Here is a 27,560-nt window from a genome sequence, read left to right as displayed (position 1 = left end):
GAAACTTTAGCGTGCAATTCAGCATACACATTTTACTGTACAGTAAGGGTTTTATTTTGTTGAATATGATAAAGTACTCCAGTAGCAAGTATGGCTACAGGGTCCCTAAATATTATGGTTAGTAGAAAGTTCACCCTGTGGGCAGGTAAATTCCTTTTATAGAGCAGGGGCTAGGAGGAGTGGAACTGGGGAGCCACCAGGATTTTGCCTCGGGTGTTGAATAAGCCCTACCTCCTGTGCTCTTAGGACGATTGTCTAATACTTGGTAAGCAAATGTCCATTTGAACTTGGATTCTTAGAACCAGAAGGGATTATCCTTCCTAGGCTCCTCCCTTTGACAGTTGAAGGAGCCAGTGTCCCTGGAGATTAAAGTCACGGTGCCGGTTAATGACTAACACAAGTCCTGACTTGCTAAGCCTATGTCCTTGCCTGTGATAAATTTTAAAGTGCTGATTTAGCTACTTGGGAGGCCGAGGCAGGAGAATCACTTGAACCCAGGAGGCGGAGGTTGCAGTGAGCCAAGATCGCACCACTGCATTCTAGTCTGGTGACAGAGTAAGACTCCATCTCAAAAAAAAAAAAAAAGGAATATTTACATTTGGGTACAATAATGTTTTCTTTGCTAATATTCATAAGGTGTTCTCCAGCTACAGAAATTCCGTAAATGGGCTTGGTTTGATTTACAACTCATACCTTTATTTCTGTTATCACTTTCCTATCATAAATCTGCCCAAATAGATTGACACTAATTTATTAAATTCTTTGTACCACGTGTTTTTTTATTTTTGTAAAATGTTCTAAGACATAAGAAACGCTTAGCTCATTATAGGTCTGAGGTTAGATGTTTTGTTGTTACTTTTGTTTTTTTCGGTGGATGTGGTTAGATAAGTTGAATGTTGCATTCTAAACTGCAGCTAAGGAGAGAATAAATTCTGATTTGGGGACCAGAAAGCCTGTAGTCATAAAACTTTTGAGGATATGGATTTGGGAGAAAAATTGGGAATTTAAAAAGTAAACATTTCTATTTATAATAAAACATTACATTTTGATGCTTATTTTACCTGGAGTTTTAGAAATTGCATTTAAATACTAGATAAATATATATACATTCTGATACAGTGTAGATCCATTTTGTTAAGTAAAAGGTCAACTATTCTACCAGCATAATGTCTTCCTTCTAAAAATGTTTAGGTCAAGTATTTCATGGAGGTCTTGATCTGATTTGCACAATTTTACCTTTCCTCTGTCACCACACACATGGGCATATATACACACATGCACGTGCACACACACACGTCACAACTTTCACATTTTTAAGGCATTGAATTATTTTCTATCTTATTTCTCACCTGGAAAAGATATCTTTAAGCCAAGTCATATAGAGTGGGTGAGAAGTGTTATTTTTATTTTCAAGTAGCAAAATACATATAAAATCAATTTAAATTTGAACATTACATTTAGAAGTAATATTGAGAAAGGTGATTTTCCAATTTTCCTTTTATTCACAGCATCCTAGGATCTCAAATATGTTGGACAATTTATTTATTAATGGCAAAATAGATTTTAAAAAGAAACTACCCCATACTCCTGAAGCTTAGCTTCAGCATTGCTCTCCTGAAATGTGACAGTCATTTCCATAGGAATTAAATACACGTACGTGTTTAGTTGATTTTCAGTCTGGATTGTAAATGATACTGGAGCAACAATTACAAATCTATCATGTTATATAAATGTGTTTTTAATAAACTGTACTTTATTTCAGTTTTTGGACTGAAATAACATGTTTCTTAAAATTTTAAGTCAGCTTTAGTAATCACATTCTTAAGAGAATAGCCAGCATCAGTGTTCATATATTGCATTTCACGTGAGAGTCTAACATATGAAATTTGTTCACATTCATATATTCAAAAGTATGTATTGACAATCTGCCGTATGCCAGGCATTCCATTTCCTATGTAGTGTTAAGGATATAACATCTTATTAGTTGAAATAATAGTATTACACTTTCATTTAGTGCTTCTGATGTATCGAGAGTGCCTTTGGTCCCCCTAAGTAGGATATAGTCTTATATCCCCATTTTTAAATGAGGAACCTGAGGCACAGAATGTTGACATGAGTGTCCATGGCTGCATTGCTGGTGAAGCAGAAGAGTAAGACTTCATACCCAGAGCCTGTGAGCTTCACCAAGTAGCCCTTTCATCACATACCACAGATAAAAGAAGTTTAAAAAAGACAAAATGAAAGCCTCTCGGATGAATTGGGTAGGTTTTATAATACACTTTGATTTTTCTAAAGTACTGATAACTACTTGTAGTTTTCCAAGTGTATTTATTCTCATTGCTGAAAATTTTCTTTAACGTGTTTTGGTTTTGTGTCTTTGATTTTTTGTTTGTATATTGTCTTGTTTTAAAAGTACATTGCTGTCATTTCAAGCCCCTAATCACGGGTGATCTAGACAGGAGCTGACTTTTGGGATAACTTGGCATTTGGGATGTTCTAGAAGATTTGCCAGTATAGTTCTGTGCAGTTATTTCTCTTTCCTATTCTTTTGTATCCTCAAGACCAGTAGGCATAATTATGCTAATAGCCCTTTGTTTTGAACCCCAAGATAACATTAGGCATTTTCATTAGAAATAGTGGGCAGATGAATTTCTTAGGTCCGTTTGGAAATACAGACTCCAGTCATCAGACTGGCCTGATCCAATGAACGAGTCTTTTCCGAGCAGCTCCATTTTAAAATAAAATGATTCCTGTTTGAACTGAGCTGGAACGATTTTATACTTGCCCCTTCCCAGTATAAAATTATCTTATGTTAAAACATCATATATTTTGAAGAAAAGCTCTACAGAGAATCTTCTTTCCTTTTTAAAATTACAAAACTTTCCTTAGTTTTTACCCTACTGACCATGGGAATCTCAGATTATAAATGTCTGCCTTGCCAGGCACTAAAGTACTTGATACTAATTGGGTATTATGACCACTTTTCAGCAATTGTATTACTGTAATGGTGGGATCCATAAAGGAAATGGTAAACCTGTCTTATATGGGTAGTTGTGTGAATTGCAAAACTTATGTCAAATAATTTTTTTGCCTCGTCTTTTGAACCAGTCATGACATCATTCTAGTTCCTTTTTCAACTTAGTGAGATGTCTGCTCTGTGTTAATATTATAATATGTATAATCTACAACAGAATTGTCCTCCAAATTGCAAGTTTTCCTTTTTGAATCTAATATATCAGGCTCATTTTTAGATGACTTAGATACATAAGGATTTTATTGTAGCTTGATGTTAGCTCTCTGTAACCTTTCAGATATATTAATCAAAAAAGCCAAACTTAATAAAGCATCTAACTTAAAATGGATTGATTTCAAATATGTTATAGCCACTATCTTTTCACAATAGTAAAACATAAAAGAGTTTAAGCCATGCCAATTTAGAGAGTGCTTAACAATGTGTAACTACTTTATTTTCACTTAATAGATTTTTTACCTGTGCCTTGTTTCAGATCTGAACAGGTTTCCTTTGACCTCAAAATCACTAATGCAAGGAAAATTACCATATCATGAGAGTATTTTTCCCCTTTTTTTGTCTGATGCTTAGAATAATAAATACTCCCAAGACTTAGGAGTAGACATGGCCTGAGAGAAAGCCTATTAAATGCTATTTTCTAATGGTTTTAAAAAACAGCTTAGGCAAATCATGCTAACCAAACTGATTTTCTTGCTAAAACAGAACTAGTTTTAGCGTATATTTTAGACATCTTTTTTCCTCAATTACTACTGAAACTTCAAATTGGGCTCTATCTGGATTTGCTTTATAGATCTGCTTCATTTCATGCCAGATTTGGGCAAACTCATAAACAACCCCCCACTCCAAAAAAAAAAAAAATCCAGATAATCAAAACAAACAGATACACGAACTCAATTTCCCCGTCTTTCGTTGGAAACTGCTTGATTATAACGTGCTCTGAGTATAAAAAACATAAGAGAGCCTTTAACATAACAGAGGAGAGCCTCAGCCCTGGTTCTGCAGCTCATTGCCAATTGAAGCAAGGAACGCTCTGGCTGTTGGGACTTTTAAATCTAGACTTAAAAGTTATTTGTTCTGTTTAGCATTTTTAAAATGATTCTATTAGGAATTGTGTGTGCTTCAGTTTTAATTTTAACTCATAATGATTGTAAAGCACCCTGGGATGCTTGCTTGAAGGGCGCTACAGAAATATAAGATTGCATTGTGTTCTAATATGCAGTCTTCTGGGGTGCTGGAGTTTCACCATGGACAGTTCATAAGGTTGCAGAATTCCTCATGGCAGAGAAGGTGGCTCGCTGACTTCTTTAGCAGTCTTTTTCTCTCATTCTTACTCTGAAACTTTGTTCTCTTTCATCATCATCTTTCTCTCTTAAAAAAAATTGATTATTTTCTATTGTAATATTTTCCCATAGAAATGCTAATCTAATTTAGTTGACTCAGGTTGAAGATGCAAACCAGTTGATAGGTTGGAAGTTAAGAAAAGAGTAAAGTTTTTAATTGCTAGCACTATTTGAGATCACATTCTTATCTGAATAACAAGACATGATACTTCATTACTGGATACCACTGTCTCAGGCTTGTCCCATTTTACTGTCCACCTGGTATTTGTTCCAAGGCAGTTCAGAAATGTAACAAGTATTAACTTTGTGAAATGTCGCAATGAGACTCTTCTCTGTGTTGAAACTCCTGGGTTATGATAACATATGACACAGCTTGATCTAGTTTTCTTTTTACTTTTTAATGGGACTATTTCTTTAGAGTAATGGCGTTTCTTCAACAACTTCATTCTGTTACTTTTTGTGTGTTTTTGTTTGTCATTGCTCTCTAGCATCCCTTTAATTAGCTCCCAGCATTGTAGGAATCAGGAATGTGCGTTCTGTTGTGGCCAGCTATATGAGCTTGGGCAGCTGACTCCATGACTCAATTTTCTCATCTGTCAAGTAGGAAGATAATAGTACCAATTTCTCAGTCTTGTTTTGAGAATTAAATGAGCTGGTACTTAGAAAACATTTAGAACAGTTTTCAGTCCTAAAGTGTGCCATAACTAGTTGTTTTTCTAAAATGTGGGCATTGAGAGTTTGAAATCCCACTTGCACATGCCACATGGTCTAAGTAACTCTCTGGCTACATGGAAGATTTTGGTGCAATCTTCATTTTTAGTGAAAACAACCAAATACTTTTCATTTGTGAAAAAATTAAAGGACTATATTATAACTCAAACTCAACGTTAAGGAACACTTGGAATCATTATAAAGTTATGATGTATTTTAAAATGGAAGTGGAAGACTGAAGCTTGTACTTTAAATAAATCGATTTGGAAGTTTAGCAAATATGATACCCTAGACTAGACAATGTCAAGTAGAATAAAGATGGGACCGTTATCAAGAGGTGAGCTTTTGCCAGTATCTTTTCCATTAACTAACCTCGCCTGTACTCCCAGCACCCAAGGTTCTGTTCTCTCCTTATGTGCCCATCGTAGCATTTTCCACATTGTTCTGAAATAGTCTGTGGACTAACTAGGCTGTCTGTGTGCACTGTAATTGACTGTCCCAAAGGAACTAAGTTGTATTCATCACTGTCATAGATCCTGACACACAGTAGGAACTCGGGAATATTTGTCAGACTTAACCTTGTAGGATTTGCAGATGTTTATTTCATAAACCAATATAGCACATCAGTGGTTGTATTAATAGTACTCTATAGATACTTTTATCTACAGTATCCTATCTCATGAAATATTTTTCTGTTATACTTAATTCTGTATTTTTACCTAACAAAGAACAAATCACTTCTGAATTTTTCTCTTAAGAAAACCTACTGACATTCCAAGCTGTCTCATACTTTTATATGTTTGATAATGTTCATGAATATGTGTACTAAACTTACACGTTTGTAAGCACAACAGTAGCCTTGGAGTTACAGGGAACTCAGAGGTCTGAATGCTTAAAAAGACCTAATTACACATCACAGTTAAGAACAAGCTTTAAAAACATATGCAGCATTTTTTAATTTTTAAATTTTTCTTCCACAATGGTACATGTATTTCCGCCTGGCTAATAATTTTCATTTTGTCTCAGTTGCATTATATTTGAGACCCACACTTCTTTACTGTTATTTTTATTTGTTTATTTTCTTCTCATATTCAAGAGTAAAATGGGAAATTTTCAATAACAGATAATTTACAAAGATGCTGACATTGCCAGTACGGAAATGTTAACAGTATCACCCCGTGTTCGCTTACAATGTCCATTCCTCAGTTGTGTTCTAAAGTCTACATTTGGCCTAAGAGACTCCATTTAAGGCTATCAACACGGTGTTTTAAAGTCATCTGTGTAAAGGTCTAGAGTCACCTGAATTTAGAGAGAGCTGCAAGTGTAGATAACTGTTCAGCCATTCCATAATGGGCCTTAGGGACTTGGTTTGTCCACCTTCTAAGCATGATCACCAGCTCAGCCTGGAAAACACATGTTTAGTGATGGATGGAGCTCTTTATTATATGATTTACAACCCATTCCAACACATTTTTCTCATTTCACCATAACTTCTAATGAGACGATTACCAGAGGATGGCATTTTCCTATACTGTGAAGGATTTTCATAATATTGATTGAGATGAAGCCAGATTAATTTGATTTTTCTTTATGATCTAATCCAGAGGTGACATTGGTTTATATTTATCTGGTAGACATGGGAAGTCTTATCTGAAAGCTAACAACGATGAATAAAACACAGAAATCAAAGCTGTGGTTTAGCCCTCAGTCATCTGTGAAGTCTTGGATCAGATCTGAGTGGGGTCCATGGACCCCACAATCTGCTCTAAGGTTTTATGCAGACCCTGAGATTATAAGCCAGTTTTGGGAATGCACGGGGGACAGCTTTCATAGGTTTTATGTAATTTCCAAAGTTAGTTCTGTGACCCCATAAGTAGCTAAAAGCCAGGAGATATTTTACCCCCAATTTTTAGGCAGTATGGCTTAAAAATCTAATATGCTCACGTACAGAAGGAATGCAAAGAGATAATATAAAGTCTCCTGTGAAGAGTTACAGAACCTAATTCTAATATTTACTTTTGGAAAATGAATTGCTCGAAGTACTTTAGTTCTTGTTTTCGCTCTGTGGTTTAAGGTTTTTTTGTTTGTTTGTTTTTTAAAAAAGGTTCTATTTAGGACCTCTGGAACTTAACACGAATTTGGTATCTTTTTTTCTTCTATTCGTAAGTACAGGTACTAGACATTTTAATCTCTAGAGAGGATGAGTGATTTAACCACACAAGGGCATCAGAGAAAGAGATTTCTCAAATGGGTACATTGGTATACTGTAGTGCCTAAGATTCAGAATCAGGAAACAGTTTTTTCAATAAAATCAAATAAAACTCTTTGGATTCATATTTATCTAATGAAAAACTTGTGAAAATTCTATTTGGATATAACATAATATTTAACTTAATAATGAGTATATTTTAAGTAGTCATAAGCAGGATGTCAGTGGGGCCGTAACCTTCCTAAAAAATAAGACTCTAGTTGGAGACATTTGCACAGTGAGTACCTGAGAATGAATACTGTGCGTTACAATTGAATCTTCTTTAGTCCCTCTGTTTGAGAAGACATACAGATTTCATAGACTTTTAAAGCTGTTAAGAGGAGACGTTGGAGATTATCTAGTTCAGTTCCCTTCCTGTTACAGCTCCTGTGTGCAGTTAATTTGGAATATTACATGCACTTAATATACCTTTTAAAAATATTTTATAGTTTAAGCTATTTACCAATATATTCATTTGGTTTGAGTAAGGTTTCAGTGTGATAAGAAAGGTCTGGCTAGGTACTTATACAAGAGGGCAGAATAGAGAATCTGGTCAGAACATATTATCTGGGCATTATATAAGTTACTTTATGGGAAGAGCCATGTAAACTGTGAACCAACATTTTCTTTAAAAGTTATGAATCGAGTATTTAAATCAATAAAATTTCTGTGCTTTGATATGATCACATTTCCATCTTTAGGAAATATAGTAGGAAAATTAAAATAGAATTGGATGTGTTCTCTTTGTGCTTCCTTTTGTATTCCTTTGGAGCTTTGTACTGAGTTTCCAATTTTAGCAATGTGCCAGGGTTACTTTGTATGAAAATGCCATTTTCAGGCACTAGGATTGATCAAGATGGCAAGAGCCATAACTATGACAACTGGAGTTTAAGTAAAATTTAGAAGTGATTAGTCTCTTCTCAACAAATTGAGATTCCAAATATGCCCCAGTTGTATCTCCCAAGAGAATAGCTTAAAAAGCAATAGAGGATCCAGAGGGAAAGATTTGGGAAACAGAAGCTAACAAGCACAAACAGAATATTACACTTAGAAATCCTGCCATTCGCTCTCATAAACTGAAGCCCATTTCCCGTCCTTCCCACCCCCAAAATACCAGATGGGAGCTACCTGTTAATTTTCAACAAATTCATTTCTTGTCAATATATCATATCTCATACGATGCCTCTTGGAGCTTGTTTTTGTAGTATTTGGTGTCCTTTGAGATTAAAAGAAAACCTCATTTACGAGGAATTCCTGTGAAAATTGTATTTGAATGTGGAGTTGATGTGAAGTTAAAGTTTGACCTTTGAATTTTCCACGGCCAGATAAAAAGCTGCTGTAAAAAATCAGGCCATAGGTAGTCAGGACATGCACAAAAGGGTGGGAGATTAGAATGTATGAAGTTGCACGTCTCAAAAAATAAAAATATAAAATAATAAAAGCCAGTAGTTTGACAGAGTGTTCAGTAAATGCTCATTTTATTGAAAATTACAAAAAGGTGCTTAATGCCTTTGCGCCATTAATACAATACATTAAAAGGTTACTGTCAAGATTAGTGTTCCATCCCTGAAAATTAACTATAGGGCTTTACACATCACCATGCACAGACTGAGAAGTTAAAGGTTTTTTAAAGACACATTTTGCATTGTGCAGCCATTTATTTCAGAAAACAATTATTTTAGACTTTGTGCCAAAGACATTAGGAATGATGTGCTTTCATTTAAAGCACGGACATAACAGATACGTATTATAAACAAGGTAGAACCATGAAATTCTCCTTATAGAATAAAACCTGTGCAAGATTATTTCCCTTGCTGTCTCTCTAGAGTATTCCAATTCAAAACATACATTCCTTCCTACAGAAAAAAGATATTCAGATTCCTTAGTTGAAATTAATTAGCATTCAGAAACCAGATAGCATGTTTTTGGGTATTCATGAGATCTCTGTTTGAAAAAAATGTTTTTAACTTGTAGAAATGTGTTGCAACACACAGATGGGAAGAAAAAGAAAAAAAAATCTCTTTAGCAAGCACTGTGTGTAAAAGGAATATTACATTTTGCACGCTCCTGATTGCTCTGTGTAAACAGTTTTTGACATCTGTCTTTATAGTTTTCAAGGAGAGGAAGACTTTGTTAAAAGAATCATTTTTATACAGCAGTCACCATTTCAGTCTTGCTTTACCTGTATTATGAAAGCAGATGGTCTGCATGTCTTTTGAATATTTATAACTATCAAAAACAATCTCTTGCTATTCACCCTTAGGCTTATGAGATGTCAGGACTGTTCTGGTTGAAAAAAATCATCTTGGGTGTTTACAGAAAGAGGATTACATTAAGCTAAAATGACTATACATTTTCCAGTTTAATATTTGTCCATCAGCTGTTTAATCGTATTTAGATAATTGTGTAAATAAGATGTTGTAGCCCTTGCCCTCTCTGCTGATGGAGCCTGAAAGCTTTAAACATGGGTGAACCACCATTTTGTAGATGCTTTTACTACCTCCTCCCCACCTCAGCTAAGCCATCAGCTAGTCCTTGGTAAGTTTTGATCATGATATCACAGTCCTGGGTGTTTTTTTTTTTTTTTTTAAAGTAGTGCACAAAAAGCAAGTGTGTAGATCATATGTCATACTAGGAAGCTGCTGGCTTCCTGTACAGGCTGTTTAGTTTATTAGGGTATATTGTAATATGCAAATACGGTACAGCACTCCAATTACCCTTTAAAGCTGACATGGTTTTCTCTTTATTTTCTATGAGCATGCAGAGCTCTGAGGGTATTTTGGAAAACTTTTGGTATAGTGGGGGTTAACTGTTTTTTGACTGGAAGCTGAGCAATCAGAGATAACAGATTTTGCTGTGGTTGGTTGATTTGGCAGAAAAGCATGAACAGTTTTGGTTTAAATGATTGAATAACCTGATTAGCATTGTTTTGGGGTGGTTTTTTTTGGTTGTTGTTAAAGGCACAACAAAGCAATTTTAAGGGTAATCAGATCACTGCCTTTCCGCAGCTGATGAATCTTTTTTTGAGAAGGGCTCACCTCTCTCAAAACTCCTTCGTTGGCTACTAAGATGAACAAGTAAAAAAATAAAACAATCTTCCTTCATTTTTTAAACGTGTTAAAAATATATAACTACAGTACATATGATATTGTAGCAGGGGTTTAAAAGAATATAATTTTTTGAAAAATTATGTAACCTCAACCGATTCCTTGTGGTTTTTGTTTTTCAAATTTGAAAGAGCTAGAGTATTTTAGAGCAAAGGTTCAGAATGTTCTATCTATCTTTAAGTTAGGCTTTAGAAAAATTCCACCCTTACCTTTTCACAATTAGAAAGGTTATAAATAATGTATTTGGCTGAAAAGGAAGCTCAGCCTGTGGCAGATGGTATCATTCTAGAGTACTGGGGTTTCTGTGAAGATGGCATTCTTTCAGATCGGAACTTCAGCAGACTCTCAGAAAGAACCGAAGCTCCTCATAGGGAGTAGACATGTGCTTTATGGATCTTAGAAAAGCTTACAACTTGGCTCCTAGGACGAGAATATTGTGTCACACTGGGGTTATGAGACCCACAGCCAATTTCTGCCGACTTTGAAATTGTATTTCCCAACACTGGAAACTGTGGCCTGTTTATTGGTTGGTACACCGTGTAGCATTTGAACTTGGGATTTCAACCGACTGAGTTTTGTCGGTTGGTTTATTTTATTCTGTGAACATTGATGTTTTATACAGACCAGCCACTGAATAGGAAACTTGCCATACAAGTTGTGTCTTTTTCAAAGTGCTTTGGATAGCTCGTATAAATAGACACTGAGAGAGAACTGGAATAACATAACCACCGAGCACTGCAACTTCCGAGACATCTGTGTGGATGTATTTTGAAAAACCTGGGAAGGGATCTCTTGCAAATTAGTGAACAAAGGTTCTTGAAACTATGATTTCTATCACGACAGCCAAAGCGATGGATTTGAAAGATTCGTGTCACAGTTAAGCTGCCATTATCTTTGACCCTTAAGGGGAAGAAAAAAGGGGAAGAGGATTTCTGGTGGCTTGTTTCAGTAACCCTTTTCATTGATCACCTAGTTTGTGTCCAGCCCTCTGATGAATCCAGAATGTATTGAGATGAGACCTAAGGCCCACAGTCCAGTGCAAAATAAACAGCAGGATGAGTGCTCTAGTGCAGGAGGTTTGGGAAGTTAGGAAAGGCCTCATGGAAGCAAGGATGCCCAGGATGTATCCTGAAGGATGAGCAGCTGTTAGCTAGAGATGGAAGAGGTCATGGGTCATGCATCCAAGCCAGAGGAGTGGTATTCCTTCTTGATGCTTTCTACCAGATATAGGCCAGCTTCAGAAAACACCACCAAATTGGAGTATGAGAAGAAATGAAATATTTCCCTTTGGTGTTCTCCCTTACTATTCCTTGACCCAACTTGGAACTTAATAATTTAATCAGTATACTTTATTCTACATTAAAAAGACTCAAAATACTGTGTATCATTTGAAACTTTTATCTGATACTCCATTGATATTTAAAGCATAGTCACCTGATGTGAAATGTGATCATATAATGAAAGCCCAGTGATGAGGAGGAGGCAGAGGGTTGTCATAGTAATTAATATCTCTTCAGTTTATACATAATATGTTATAGGCTCTGTGCTCATTGTATCACATCTATTATTTATTGTCTGTCCAAGGGCAGATAGTATGTCTCTTCAAGTCATTTTCCTAGCGAGTTGCCCAGTGCTTGGCACATGGTAGAATATAAGTATATGCTAAATGAATTTTTAAAATGCCTGAATGGATGGATTCTCAGAACAACTCCATGAGGTATATGCTATTACCATTCCCATTTAGCATGGGAAGTTGTGATGGAATGGTCAACTGTTTGACCCAAGGTCATGCTACCAGTGTGTGACACATCCTCACTTGAATGTGTGTTTATTTCTATTCTGTTTTGTCAGATGAACATTTAGTGTTTATTTTATTATGTGCCAGGCATTGAGCTAGAAAATAATATGGTGCCCCAGACCTGTGTGAACTCACAGCTTAGTGCAGTCTTTTTAAACCAGTATCTCCTTTTAAGTGACGCAAGAGTCCCAAGCCTTTCTGATGTGGAACTTGGCCTACTATCTGTACGTCCCACCACCTAGGAAAATATTACCAATCATGACTTTCTTTTATTTGTGTTATCAAAACAATAGGTGTTTTTTTCCTGATATTCTAAATTTAAGATTACACTATTGAATATGATTTTTCAAATGCCATGTGCACCACAAAATTCTGCAGTCTCTTTCCTGCCATTGAAACCGGCTGACTGGTCTATTCCAATGCTATGCCTAAGCCTTTAGTAGGAATTTTACCACCTGAAACACACACACAGACACGCCCACACATCCTCCTCATGAAGTGACTATATGAGCAATCTAATTGGACAGATTATTTCATATTGTCCAATAAAATCAGACATGACTCCAAGTTGCCTGAATTAGGAAATATTTCCTAGTCACTCAAAAGCACAGAAAGATAGGGAATCCAAAAAGTTGCTTTGTCATGCATTATTAGTTGTGAATTAGCTTTTTGATTTAAGTCTTGCTTAGGCTATTATTTACATTAATCAGAGTTTCCTAAGCATACACCATGTGACAGAAAAGCACTTAAGCCCAGAACCTGCCAATTTAGGGTTAAGTAGGGTAGGGGGAAGTTTTGACGATGATGCATATATGGATATTATTTTCCATGTATGGATAATAATAAACTGTATAGCACTATTACATATAGGGTCTAGTTTTATAATATTTAAGACATTTTTTCACACACACACCATGGATTCTTCTTCCTTCCATCATCCCTTACATTTTCCACTGTTGATATACAAATCACATTAAATTGAGATGATCTATTTACATATCTGTGTTCTTAATGGATAGTAAACTTCTTGTAGGCAGAGGCTGTCTGCCATCTTTGGATGACAGGTGCCTCATCTTTGTAGGCAGATGCCTCTGCCATCTTTGCATCCTTAGTACCAGCCAGGCATATAGTAGGTGTGCAGCAAAGAGCAAATTTCATATATAGAACTGTTGGCAAACTGAAGTAGACTGGATGTTTTTCAAAAACCTCAGCAAAATTTGGATATTCTATACACTTCTAAAAAGTAAAACATAAACCACATCTAAAACTTATGTGTATTATTATATTAACATTTAAGAAACTGCCAGAATATCTAGATAAAGAGTAATAATTTTTTTAAAAATTGGACCAGAGTGGAAGAACATCAACTGTCATCCATTTGCAGAAGAATCACCATTATCCATCAGCGATCTCAATAGTTTTTATTAGTGTCTGACTTTATTGATCCCTTATTACAAGAGAGTAAGTGAGATTGAAGCTGACAGATCAGGTAATCTTCTGGCTCTGGTTTTGGCAACTTTGCTAAGTGTCTTTTTACACTGTGGACTGTGGGAGGCTCTTAGTGAAATTGCAAGCTATTGGATTAATGGCAGAGCATCATGAACACATTAAGAATGTCTTTTTAGAGATATAAAATGTGAAAATGACTATAAAGTAGAAAGTGTCAAAAAAAAAAAAAAGATATCACAGTGCCTCTTAGGAAAGATAGCTGTGTTTTACATAAATAATGCGACTCCAGCTTATCCTTCACTGGAAGTTCTTTAGAGATCCCCCAAATTTACATATTCCGGAAATGTGTGCATGCTACAGAATTAACACTGATGGTGGATGTCAGGAGAATGAATAATAACTGAAAGAGCTTTACATTAGAGGTAACTTAAAGAAGATAATTATGTAAAAATACTTTTTTCCCCAAACTGGCTTTTCTGGTTGCTCACTGCCTTTTGAACAGTACTGCCTTCTATAAACTGTTTCACAATAGACCAACTGATGTCTAAAATGTGAGTTCTGTTTCTGCAAATAGGGTTGAGTGATAGATTGGTGCTGCAAAATCTTACTCCTAAGACTCGGTAGGGAGTTAAGTTAGCTGTTACTAGAGAATATGGGTAACGGGTTAAAATGGACGATGAATTTAGTCCTTGAAATTAACATAACCAAAATTTGCTGGGAAGATTGAAAAAGATTTTTTTTAAAATCCTCCTAGTATTAAAATCATGTTTTTCTTCATTTTTTAAAAAAACCCCTACTTAGTAATACATTAAAATCATGTCTTTCTTCATTTTTGTGTGTTAAAGAGCTGACACTGTTTTCAGGGCATTTATTAAAAGCAGGATAAAGAAAAGTCACAGTAGGTCATGGTTTTGTGGTATCCTTGAGAAATTGAGAAGCATGAAATGTATAAATTTAAAATTTTTATAATCAGTTTGAAATTCAGAACTTAAGCTTTACTATTCATGAAGCCAGTAATAAGATTGCAGAATGTTTTTCTCTTGATAAAGGATCTCTGTGAATAGTTTGTTTCTTCTCAAATACGATCAGTTAACCTTTGATCAGTGTTAATGCACCTCCACTTTGAATCCAAATAATAGACTGGAAAGCGCAAGTGCTGTTTCTCAAATTTTAATATACGTGCGAATCCCCTGGGGACTTTGGTAAAATGCAGGTGCTGAGTGCACTGGTCTGGGGTAGGGCCCAAGATTCTGCATTTCTAACAAGCTTCCAAGTGATGCCCATATTGCTGGTCCCTGGTCTATACTTTGAGTAGAAAGGATGTAGAGTCCAGTCAAAAAATCACAAAGTCACATATATTTATGAATCACAATTATAAAGTCATCTTCATGTGTTTGGATTTACTGGGACCAGTGGAAGTTTGACAGCCTAGGAATGGATGACATTGATGGAGATTGAGTAAATGCTAAAGCAAAGTCTGTGGGTTTGATAGCTCTATACTGGTCTCAGTGGGCTGTTGCTTTCTACTTAAATAAGCATTTGATGATCTACTTAATGAATTTTAAGAAGTCGAAGCTTTAGGCTAAAGTGAGAAACCAAAATGTATTGGTACTCAGTTGATTAAAAAAAATACAGTTGCCACAATTGAGATCATTTCTGTGTTCCATCTTGTGCCGCTGTGTATTACAAATGTTCTCCCCCCTTCTTCATGCAGAGTATGATTTCTTCCATTGTGAACAGTACTTACTATGCAAATGTCTCAGCAGCAAAATGTCAAGAATTTGGAAGGTGGTACAAACATTTCAAGAAGACAAAAGATATGATGGGTAAGCAAAAAAACATTGCAGCAGTGGCTACATACCATTACGTGTCATTTGGGGGTTTATCAAAGTCACATCTAAAGCCAGGTCTTTTGATTGCCCAATTAGAGATCAATTTAGAATGTTTCTTTGGGGGTGGGAAGTGGGTATGAGTATAATGAGATAATTAAATTCAATAAATGTTTGTGTTTAAATCAGCCAAACTGACTTGGTTGTCAGACATGCAGAAAATCGAGGCGTTAGGAGGGGAGCTGTCATTTTTTAACATCTCAGTGAAGACCTAACCAGGCCTTGAATAGCTAATATTAGCTGTGATTTCTTTCAGTGATAAGTCATGCTTTTAGGTTTTTTGTTTTTGTCTGGTTGAATGAGAAAGTCCCTACTTTTACACCCAATTTTTAAGGAAATTAAACTTCTTAAACTATATTTATAGTTTCCACAATAGAGATCAAGTGATTTTTATAGCTCTAACTCCCCAGCCCCCATCGATGGGCACTTTGATAAGCATACTGCTTTACCATTCATACCAGAGCAATTATTGCATCATTTCTAAACTTTTAATTCCAAGAGAGCATTCTATCTTAACACATAACTTTAGGTGAATATTTGTTATACAAGAAGTACACTAAAATTATCTGCAGTGTAAAATGACAGATAAAAGTTGTGTATGGTACCTAAGCATTTAGATGATGGCATTTTCTCCCTGTTGAGTTTGTTAATGTTCACAGAAGCAAACACTGTGATTAAGGTTAATGTTTTAATTTTTATTAATATTCTCTTTCACCTACTTGTACCCTCCAAAACATACATTTTAAAATAATACAGGAATGGGCATTATGTCCTGTTTTAAATCTATTTCTGTTTATTTCTTTACATTCATTTAATAACTTTTTTTCTAAAAATTTTTTAAGCAATAAGAAACCCAAATTTTGAGCATGTTTTAGCTCTTAATATTTGAAGAAAAACCATCCATCTACCAAAATGGATTCTTTGCCTTTTATAGCTTAAGGCTGTAATGAAGACAATGCATCATTTTTGGAATAATTGCTTGAATTACTACTCTCTGTGAATGGCACACTTGGGCTGATATCACTGGTAGAAACTGAAGGTTTCTTCCCCAATTCTTAGTTATATTTTGCATATATCAGGAGCTATAGCACTATGATAAAGTTCCTCTAAATGTGAAACCTGCATATTTAATGAAAAGAGAATTGATGATTAAAATCAAACTAGAGTCTATACATGGGAAGTCTCTGTACAATTTGGAAACTCCTGTTTATGTACAGCTTCATGCTCAGCCCTTCCAGCCAAGAGCATCGAACCAGTCTCCTCCTCGTACAGAAAAGCATTTACACACTTAGAGATGATGCTCAGCCAATCCATATGAGGAACCTAGCCAAGGGAGAAGCATTCATCCTGGGTAGGTGGGAATAAATTGCAAAATCATGACAGCATCACCATTGTACCAGAACGATTCCCTGCAAGATTGTCTTTAGCATCTGGTGATGGCCATAGCTTCCTGAAGAAAAACATTTGGATCTTAGCAACACTGGGTATGCTGGCTTGATATACAATAAATCACTTGCTTTATTCTAAAAAGTATTTCCAGATATACCTACTGCCCATGATGGTTAGAATTAAAATGAAACAAGGCATATATGATATTCAGCAAGAATTCAATATGCACTTACTATTATGCCCATTTTTATTTATTACGTTAACTCCTTCTATTCACTGCTAGGTAAAAATTGAAAGTAGGTAACATTTTACGTCATATTTTTTCTTCTACACCTTTTTCCTAGAGTACTAAAGTTAATGAATACCATGAGAATATATTTGTAAAATTTTTAGTCGCTTATTATAAGTTTATTTTCTCAGCTAACTGTTTTTAGTTGTCATTAAGCAAATGACATTCTTTTAGAAGCCATTTTTTAAAAAATATTGCTTATAAGCCTTCTTGGGGTAATAAGTGAGAGTGAACAACTAGTCGGAAAGAATTTGGATATCATTGATTTTATGCCTTAAATCTAAACCACTTTTTAAAAATGAGATTAGGAGTGCTGTCCCACTTCCAAAGTTTGTAGAATTGTTCAGAAAAGGAGAGAAAAAACACAGCCTGGTAAGTTGCAACTTGAAATTTTCTTGGTTTTTTTGGATTTGGGGTGTGCCCTGTGCCTACCCTTTTTTAATTTAGGAAGTGATTAGAAATCTTTATCAATGCTAATCATCGCTGGCTAAATGTGATTTTACTTTTTGTCCTCTTTAGTTGAAATGGATAGTCTTTCTGAGCTATCCCAGCAAGGCGCCAATCATGTCAATTTTGGACAGCAACCAGTTCCAGGGAACACGGCCGAGCAGCCTCCATCTCCTGCGCAGCTCTCCCATGGCAGCCAGCCCTCTGTCCGGACCCCTCTTCCAAACCTGCACCCTGGGCTCGTATCAACGCCTATCAGTCCTCAGTTGGTCAACCAGCAGCTGGTGATGGCTCAGCTGCTGAACCAGCAGTATGCAGTGAATAGACTTTTAGCCCAGCAGTCCTTAAACCAACAATACTTGAACCACCCTCCCCCTGTCAGTAGATCTATGAATAAGCCTTTGGAGCAACAGGTTTCGACCAACACAGAGGTGTCTTCCGAAATCTACCAGTGGGTACGCGATGAACTGAAACGAGCAGGAATCTCCCAGGCAGTATTTGCACGTGTGGCTTTTAACAGAACTCAGGTCAGTTGTGTTTGGTAAATGGTTCTGTGTTGTCTCCTCTTTTCTCTCTCTTTAGTCCCATCTATAACTGAAGTTTATTATTTTACTTCTGTACTAACATTTTCTGTCTCTCTGCATGTGATCATATTACCTATTCCTAGTGGAGCCTCAATTTTATCACGCCTTTTCCTATGATACACTTCTGAATCAAGGGAAACCTATGTGCAGATTGATCCCAATTCAGGGGCTTTGAAAGACTAATTAAATGTCAAACATGTTTTAAACTGGCATTACTTGTGCTTTTATATAATGGAATCTTAAACTATAGTAGATAAGAAAAGTTTCATGACTTGGTCAAGGCCATTGGCAGGATTCCAGGCTTCTAGCCTATCGTCTTTCCCATGTATGTTATGTTACTGCCCATATCAAACTTAGGTATATAAATGTTCCCTGTTAAAGTTCCACAGCAGTGTTGTCATCATCGTCGTCGTCGTTGTTAACACCTTGGAAGCAATAATCCACTTAATTCTAAGCAATCATTTTGAAAAAATACTATATGACGTATTAACATAATATGTTGGTAAGCTTTGTGCTCTCCCTCATGCTGTTGTCTTCCAAACTTCATTGTCTAGACCAGGCATCAGCAAACTTTATTCTGTTATAGACCAGATAGTAAATATTTTAGGTTTTGAAACACAAAAAATCTCAGTTACACTGTAGAGTAATAAAGCAGCCACAGACAATAAATGAATGGCACCGGGTATGGTAGTATCTCGGTAAAACTATTTACAAAACAGGCCATGGAGTAAGTGTGGCTGGCAGGCCTTAGTTTGCAGACCCATTTGTAGAGACCTCACTGCCTGCTTATTGATACCCCTAATGTGCACAACTTTGTCTTCCTGGCCCAATTCCTGTGAAGATACTGTCTATCAGCGTGGAAGATGTTTAAGAGGGTCGTGGGAAAAAAGTGATGTATATGAGAGGTGACAAGATAAAGATATTTGAGAAGCCGTAAACGCATTCTATTGAACTGTGAATGAGAATAATTTTTTTCTTTGTTTTGAAACTAGTATGATACATTATATATATGGTGTTTATTTTTGGCCCAGGTACACTAAAACAAAACAAAACAAAAAACCAAACCAAAACAAACAAAAAAAAATGAAAAACCACATAACTTTAATTAGAATGAGGACATTATGCCTTTTCAACTTTTTTGTTTTACCGCTGTTCTTTCTTTTGTCAATTTATCTTATTTTTTGGCCTGACTCCCATTTTCCTTTCATATTTAAGTTACTTTGTTTATTATGTGATTATGATTATAAGAATAAAATTCTGGTACAGAAATAATCTAGTATTAATTCCTAGTTGGCAGAGTTTCCATACCTAGGAGAATCCCAGCTGTGACTTATTTTTGGCTTGCCTTAACTAGATGGGGAGTTAGGAGACCTGACAAAGCCTCTAATTCAGTGTTTGTTTTCAGTTGATTCATCTTTTTTTTTTTTTTTTTTTTTTTTTTTGTACGTTTGTCTGTTTTTAAAAGGGCAGTTGCACAAGGCTATGTCTCAGGTTAAAGTTGTGTGGTTTTACCTAGTTCCATATCTTTATAACTTAAGAAACTGTGTTCATTATTAGCTGGTAAAATTAGTATGACACCTATATTCAGTTGGGGGATAATTATTGAAAATGAATGAAAAGTCAACCCTCTAAGTATTCCTGTTTCTGGTAGCATTCTTTATTTTAGTAAATATTGTAAGTACTAATAATTCTCCATACTAGGCCAAAAAAAGTAGGTCTCTACATAACAGTTCAATAATGCTTTTTTGAATTGAGTTAAAAACCCACAAAGACATCGTGACATAGACACAAATTATATATGTGTGTGTGTGTATATGTATGTGTGTGTGTATATGTGTGTGTATATATATGGATATATGTTTATATATATAGTTACTGGTGTCTTAAAAATTGAGCAAATAGTTATTTCTTAAAGCACTAAGTGTCCTTTATATAGTGAAGAATGCTAAGATAGTAGAACTCAGAGAAGTGAGGATAAAGTTGCCACCCATCATTACAGCTTTTCTTTTCTTGGGTTTATGATGTTATAGCCATTACTATGAGGAGTTGGCCATTTCTTCTGCCTTTGGTCCTTAAAAGGACAAATTCTACAATATCTACAGGATTTGTTACTGGAAGAAAGACAAAATTTTCTCTTTTATACCATGTTAATCTCTTTGAAAAGGTAATCATCTCTGTGGTTAATAAAAACAGTGACTTTATTTTTCTGAGAGTGAGAGGAGAATGAAAACCTTGTATAGCTTGATTACAGATACCTCCTTATTAATAATAGCCAATTTAGAAAAAGAAGTCATTACCAAAAAAATATTTAGTGCCCTGGATTATGAAGGAGGTTTTAAAGCTTTATATTGATAATTGATACACTTCAGTCAAAGTAAATATAGGGCCATATTGAAGGTGTTTGACTTAAGAGGAAATTTTTATATATATTTCAATATTAATTCCTTGAGAACTAGCTTTTGCACATGCAGGCATGAATGTATTTTCATTGGTCATTCTTAAAAACCACACATACATACACAGCTGCGTTTATTTTTTAATGATTATGCATTCGTACGACTGGATGTAGTGTGTTTATTTCAAAGTGTATGCATTTCAGTAAAAGCAGGTGCAGAGTGAGGGTATGGTGTGAGTGTGGAGTACGAAAATACACACGCTAATGCATATGTATAGACAAGGAGCTCTGCAGAGTTAAATCGCACATCACACATTTGTGTGCACCTAGTACAATGTGCAATTCCAACTCTGACTTTTAAAAAATTAATGTAAAATATGTACATACAAATACAAAGTTATATGATAGGGTCAGATAAAAACACTGTCCCTTAAAAACAACATTAAGACCTTAATATGATAGATAACACTTTTATGAATTGAGGATTATTTTAGTCATTGACAGCTCTGTATAACTTTAAAATCCTGGGTCTTATGTTTTAACTCTTGAGAATTTTCTCATCATCTTAATAGGGTTCCCTATATTAACACATTACCCTCTCAAGACTTTCACACATGGCTATTTTTTTAAGCCTACCTTTTCTGAAAATTTATGGTAAACTTATATAACTACTTGTTTTAAGGAATTTTTCCCCTTCTGAATTGATGGGCATATGTTCTTTAATTGCTGTTGAAGATACCAGCTTTTTGCATATGTCATTCATTCAGTTATGTCTATTTTGATGTCTTTTTAATGGAAACCTATGGCTAAAAGTAATTGCCAAAGCATCTAGATTTATACTTTTCAATTCACTTCTCTATCTTATTGCTATTTAATGGTTCTGACACATGCGAATACCTTCTTTAATATCCTTTGATTTTTTAAAAGAATAAAATCCAGAGTTTAACTCTGATCCCACTCTGTGGCTTTTTCTCCCTTTTTCTTCCCCCTCCTCTTGTCTTTGGCACACTTTATTTTCCAGTAAAATAAAGAATGAAGATGGATTATTCAAAACTGATAACAGTAATGGACCATCATGTAATGTTTTATTAAATTTGAGTTCTGTAAATTATGTGGTGGAGAGAAATTTGCCTGCTTTAGTATAACAGAAATTGCTACTGTGTTTCTATAATTCTTCACAGTGTAATTTAAGAAAAGTCCACTATCCATATCACTATTGAATAAAAGGTAAAAAGGTGCTATTACCCAAATATGACAGTCCTCTGGTCTGCCAAACGACAGAGATAAATGTATCTACTAAAACTTACTTGGCATGAGTCCATGGTAGTAGGTGGAGTTTGAAAATAGTCTTTTACCTGGACATGTGATTAAAAATTCACCAAACAATAGAGGCAGGTAGCCTTGAAGAATATTCTATGTATTTTCTTTTTAGGAGGGAGGTTTCATCAAATCATATTTTCTTTCTGAGGGCTTTGAAGTTCCATGAAGCTGATAAAATCTATTTGAATCAGTGATTATGTTCAAAGAGGAGACAAACGGGAGGCCAGACAGGCCTTTTGTTCAGATTGGCAGTCTCTTTCGCTTATCTGCTGTTTTAAAGAATTCATAATTAGCTTTTGGAAATACTGATAATATTTATTGGAGGTTTTTTCTTTATTTTACAACTACTAATGAATTTTACTTGTAATAACTTGTAAACTGTTTTTGGAATGTAAAAACAGATTTAGGAATTCAGCAGTAAATTCATTCTTTAGTTGAAAAAATTAGAACTCTGACTTAACCACTATGTAATGACAATGCAAAATAATTTTATGTTTTCATAGATACAGCTCACATCTAATTATTGGTAAGATGTGAAGTCCCAATGAAAGGCAGCTTCTGATTTTCAATAAAATTAATATTTATGAGGTACTGGTAACGTCCTACATAACATACAAGTTCTCAGGTTCTTTTCAGACATAAGAATGACTAATGATTTTGTTTAATTTACTTCAACAAATTTATTGAGCACCAATGATTCTTGATACTGATGACATATTTTAGTTCTGATGTTTCAGCATATTCTGTGACATAATAAGTAAGGTACATGATGGCCTTGGCATACTGTTTTTTAGCATGAAAAATTTTTGGTAAAAGGTTGCTCTTACCGTCCACTATGTGGGGCATTAATACAAATGACCTTGGCAAGTCTATACTATATCTTCAATTATAGGAAGTGGGAACTGGTTCAGCATATAAATATGAATGCAGCTATTCAAGTAACAACCACCAGAACAGGACCAAAGCATGCATTCCCATATCTGGGATCTGATAACAGTCATTTTGCATCCAAAATTATTCTAAAGTGACTTTTTTTTTAAGTAATTATCACTAATCAAAATGTTTTCTGACAATATTTTCAAGCATTTCCACCAGGGGGCACTCCCCTCATTGAAAGCTCTGGGCCAAAAAAAAAAAAAAAAAAAAAAACCAAAAAAACCCCGAAGGTTTCTGAAACACCTGAGACTGTCTACACTGGCTGCTTTAAAGCTCCTTGAGTGTTTCAGGGCTTGAAACATCACTTTACACCATCATCATATTTCAGACAAACAAAAAACTTTGTTCCAGTAGAATAATTAAGTGGAAGTAAAATGTTTTGCCCCTAAAAACACGTGTATGCTCAAATAGGAAGTCACACCAACATCAAAATATAGATAGAGATCTTTTAAAATTTTCTCCCAGGTGACATACCATCTTCCAGTCTTGCCTTATGTTAGCAAGACTTGAGAAAGAATATTATTTTGTATGTTTTCCTGTATTTGACTTTCTCACTATAGATTTCTGCTGCCTCAGGAAATATTTTTGATAGAAATACGTGATATAGTACTTGTTTTTTGGGATATTTATGTATCTAATTTCAAGCTTCCCAAATAACATCCTAAATATTTATAACTATCCTTTTGCCCTAATTTTTAAAATTATTACACAATTTTATGTTTGTGGGAAAAACATCCCACAAAGTGCCACAGAACTTTTCACTGTAGGCCCAACATGAGTGCCAATAACTACCACTAGAATTTACTTATAGGTAACACATCTTATTCTTAAGTTTCTATCACCTATTTGTGATTGTTTTCTCCATTGTGGTCTTTATACACATGATCAGTCCATTTAGTAGATATTTATCAAACGTTTACATGAGAGGCATTGTGCTGGGATGATGAAAGTGAATATTAGATTATTATGCTCAAGGAATTTGTAGCATATTGTGTTTATACTGATGTTTGCATGTATCCATATCTGTGTAGTTGAGAATATATTGCTTTGTCAAGTACATTTGTTAAGACATAACATTTGGTGGAGAGGAGTAAAGAGCAAAGGTTATTTCATTACACCTATTTTCAAACTTTTTTTTTTTGAGACCTGAATGTTTTACTTTCCATAAGAGACAACAGAAATATAGTCAAACTAATTAGTTGGCCTTGTGCAAATTAAATAGCTGGATGATTGACTGCCTATTTGACTGAATTTTAGTTAAATTGACTAGATGTTTTGCTCTTGTGTAGACACAGTTACAGCATTACTCATTAGTATCCCAAGTAAAAGGACATGTGCCCTTCATTCTTCAGTCACATTTCTTAGGGTAAAACCGAAAGTTCAGGTCCAGTTTCCAGGCTTTAGCTGTAAGAGACTAAGTGAGAGACAACTTTAAAGTGGACTCTGAAGCACTCTGCACCTATTTAAAGTTCTTCTTAAATACCAGCTTATAAATCATTTTAAGAAGTATCAGTACTTTTGTATTGTCTGCACCCAACTGTTACATTTAGGCAGTATGGTACATTATCTCTAAATCTGGGAACAAAACCAGGTTTGTACTTCTAATAAACCATGAAAAAAACAAATGTTTTAACCTTGGGGTTTCATTGTTTTGACATGACACGTTACCTTCTTTCCCCAATATACCTTTAACCGTTTCTGCATAATCTTGGAAAGCAGATTTGCAACTTCTATAGAAACCTTGACAGAATTTTATTCTGAAGCTGATATTCTGCTAAGTGAAGAAACCAAATATGTCTTACTATTCCAAGCATTATTTCATGTACAAGTTAAAGAAAGAAGGGCTGCTTAGCCCTTATGAAATGAACAAAAAATTTTTCCAATACTTTTGTTTCATATTGTCCCATAAACGCAATGGGGAGAACCACCCATTTTTGGAAGAGTTCTTCCAAAAGTTAAAAAAATTAGTTGAAAATTGATGTTCTGTTATTTAGGGCGTAAAGACACCTTAAGAGTTTTCTAATGGTTTATAAATTTCTTCTATCACTAATAACAATTTTTATTCCCCAAGAAATTTGATAATTACAGAATTTGATACTCTCTTCCTTGGCATGCTATGATGGATTTTCACAATGTTGAAAAGTGGTTAATATATTTCAGTTCTTATCTCTGGTTTTTAAAGTTCAAAATATAAACCTGTTACCCAGTGGTATAATACAGCAGGATAGTATTTAGAATCATTTGTGATAGTCAGTGAGGTTCTCTGTAAATGGTAAATTGAAAGGGTCATCTAGTGTCATGTACTTTGATAAGTTGGAGTTTAAGGAATAATTTTAAACATTGCCTGTGAAAATACAGTATAAACCTTAGGTGATGCTTTAGTAATAACCTTTGTTCTAATATGTTAAAATTCATTTTCTGGTATTTTCTTTGAAAGATCTACTTCTCTAGGAATGGCTGTGTATCTTTACATATTGGGCTGTGGGCATTACACTGCCTTTGTCTAGGCAGCTTGAGAACTATACAGTTCAATGCTGTTGCATTATGAGGATTTCATTTATTCTTAACTTCCCTGGATCGTCTCTCTGTGAAAGATTTCATGGCAAGTTAAGCTACTCAAAGGCAGGAGACCAATTAGGCAGTTTCAGTTTATGTTATATGTAAAGCAGATGCTTAATAAAATTAAGAATACAATTGAGGCTCTCTTCTCTACCACTTCAATTGTAACTAATATATTCCTATGCAGAATTAATGCCTCTGACTGTTCATTTTCTAAACAGAGTGGAGAAGAAAAGGGAAGGATCACTGCTGGCCAAGCAGAGCACGGGAGCAGGCTCACCCTGTGCCTTTCATTTCTTGCAGGGCTTGCTTTCAGAAATCCTCCGAAAGGAAGAGGACCCCAAGACTGCATCCCAGTCTTTGCTGGTAAACCTTCGGGCTATGCAGAATTTCTTGCAGTTACCGGAAGCTGAAAGAGACCGAATATACCAGGACGAAAGGGAAAGGAGCTTGAATGCTGCCTCAGCCATGGGTCCCGCCCCCCTGATAAGCACACCACCCAGCCGCCCTCCCCAGGTGCAGTCTCCTTTGCCTCCTTGCCCTTCTTTGTTTGGCACTTTTTTTTAATGCTTGAGGAAGAATCTCAATAAGAAATTCGATAGATAGATAGATAGATAGATAGATAGATAGATAGATAGATAGATAGATAGATTGATTGATTTAGATGTTTTTAAGTTCCTATAGTTGCTTGAGGAGAATTTGGTCCCAAATCATTAATTCTCATATAAAAACAATAAGCTGCTAATTAGATAGAAGGAAGAAAATTGCTTTGTGTTCCTTCATTGTTGGGGTTATTTGGGGGTGAAAGTAGTCTTTAAATGGGATATTTGTCTCTACTGTTGTTATTAAGTAAAGAAGTATTTTAAACTCAATAGAAAAAGAACAAAGTCAGTTTTTTCCCAACTAGTTTTAGAATCGCCATTTGAATAGTAAATAAAAATAAATAATTTCATTTGTATTTATACTTTCCAATACGAACTGCAGCTGGTACCAATTACACACCATCTCATTTGTAATCTTTCATAATTAAGTTTAATAAAATCCTTGAAGGCAGCTTTAAATGGGGCTGATAAGGAATTCTATCCATATTCCAAAATATGGGCATGTTTTCTCTTTCTTTAAATTTCTGGAGTTTTAGGAAAGAAAGTTGCCTTCCAGGTAACTTTGGGTATGTGAATCTGTATTGTTTTTTAAACTAAGTTTAAAAAGTAACCTCATAACTGTTATAATTCAGTAAATCAATTTGCATTACAAATCCTTAGATAAAAATTTGCTAGTTAGTGTATTAGACTCAAAAATCACAAGCAATTTTTTTTTTTCTTTTCTTTTCTTTTTTTTGAGACGGGGTCTCACTCTGTTATCCAGGCTGGAGTGCAGTGACGTGATCTTCACTCACTGCAAGCTCTGCCTCCCGGGTTCACGCCATTCTCCTGCCTCAGCCTCCCAAGTAGCTGAGACCGCAGGCACCTACCACCACACCCAGCTAATTTTTTTGTATTTTTAGTAGAGACAGGGTTTCACTATGTTAGCCAGGATGGTCTCAATCTCCTGACCTCATGATCCACCTGCCTCGGCCTCCCAAAGTGCTGGGATTACAGGCGTGAGCCACCGTGCCTGGCTGCAAATGTATTTTCTTACATGTTTAACTTGTGACATTTACAGCTCTTAAAAATAAGGTCAGCTAAAATTGGATAAAAATTGAACATGGAAGAATAAGTCAAAATATTCGTATGACAATGTCATAGTGAAATTGTATCTTGATGTTACTTTATTCTCATCAATAGTAGAAAGTAGTCATACATTTTCATGTATAGAAATCTAGAAAAAGCTCATTCAGCACTAAAGACTGAAAGTACTACAGATACTCCATAAGTAAGAAATAAATATTTAGCCACTTGTTGAGTGGCTAAATAATAAACTGCTTATCATAAGGTTCTGAAACAATTTTTTTTAGAAATGTCACAAAATCCATTTTCGCTGTTTTATTTAATGAAAATCAATCGTCTTGATGTCTATAGGAACAGACTATAAGGAAATCATTGCTATAATTGTGAATAAAAAAGCCATG

General features: G+C 35.1%; 1 protein-coding gene across 6 annotated transcripts in view; it reads left to right on the top strand.

Annotated features, from left to right (window-relative positions):
- SATB1 (SATB homeobox 1) overlaps positions 1–27,560 on the top strand; it is a 103,540-nt gene that overhangs the window by 32,144 nt on the left and 43,836 nt on the right. For all 6 annotated transcript variants that reach the window (XM_009201771.2, XM_021933865.2, XM_003895156.5 and 3 more), the window contains exons 6-8: positions 15,399–15,510; positions 17,771–18,225; positions 25,796–26,008. In XM_009201771.2, coding sequence (XP_009200035.1) covers positions 15,399–15,510; positions 17,771–18,225; positions 25,796–26,008 — 780 coding nt within the window. The remainder of the gene's footprint in view (positions 1–15,398; positions 15,511–17,770; positions 18,226–25,795; positions 26,009–27,560) is intronic.

The sequence above is a fragment of the Papio anubis genome, chromosome 2 (assembly GCF_008728515.1).
Source record: "Papio anubis isolate 15944 chromosome 2, Panubis1.0, whole genome shotgun sequence".
NCBI lineage: Eukaryota > Metazoa > Chordata > Mammalia > Primates > Cercopithecidae > Papio > Papio anubis.
This window is presented reverse-complemented; position numbering and strand designations above follow the sequence as displayed.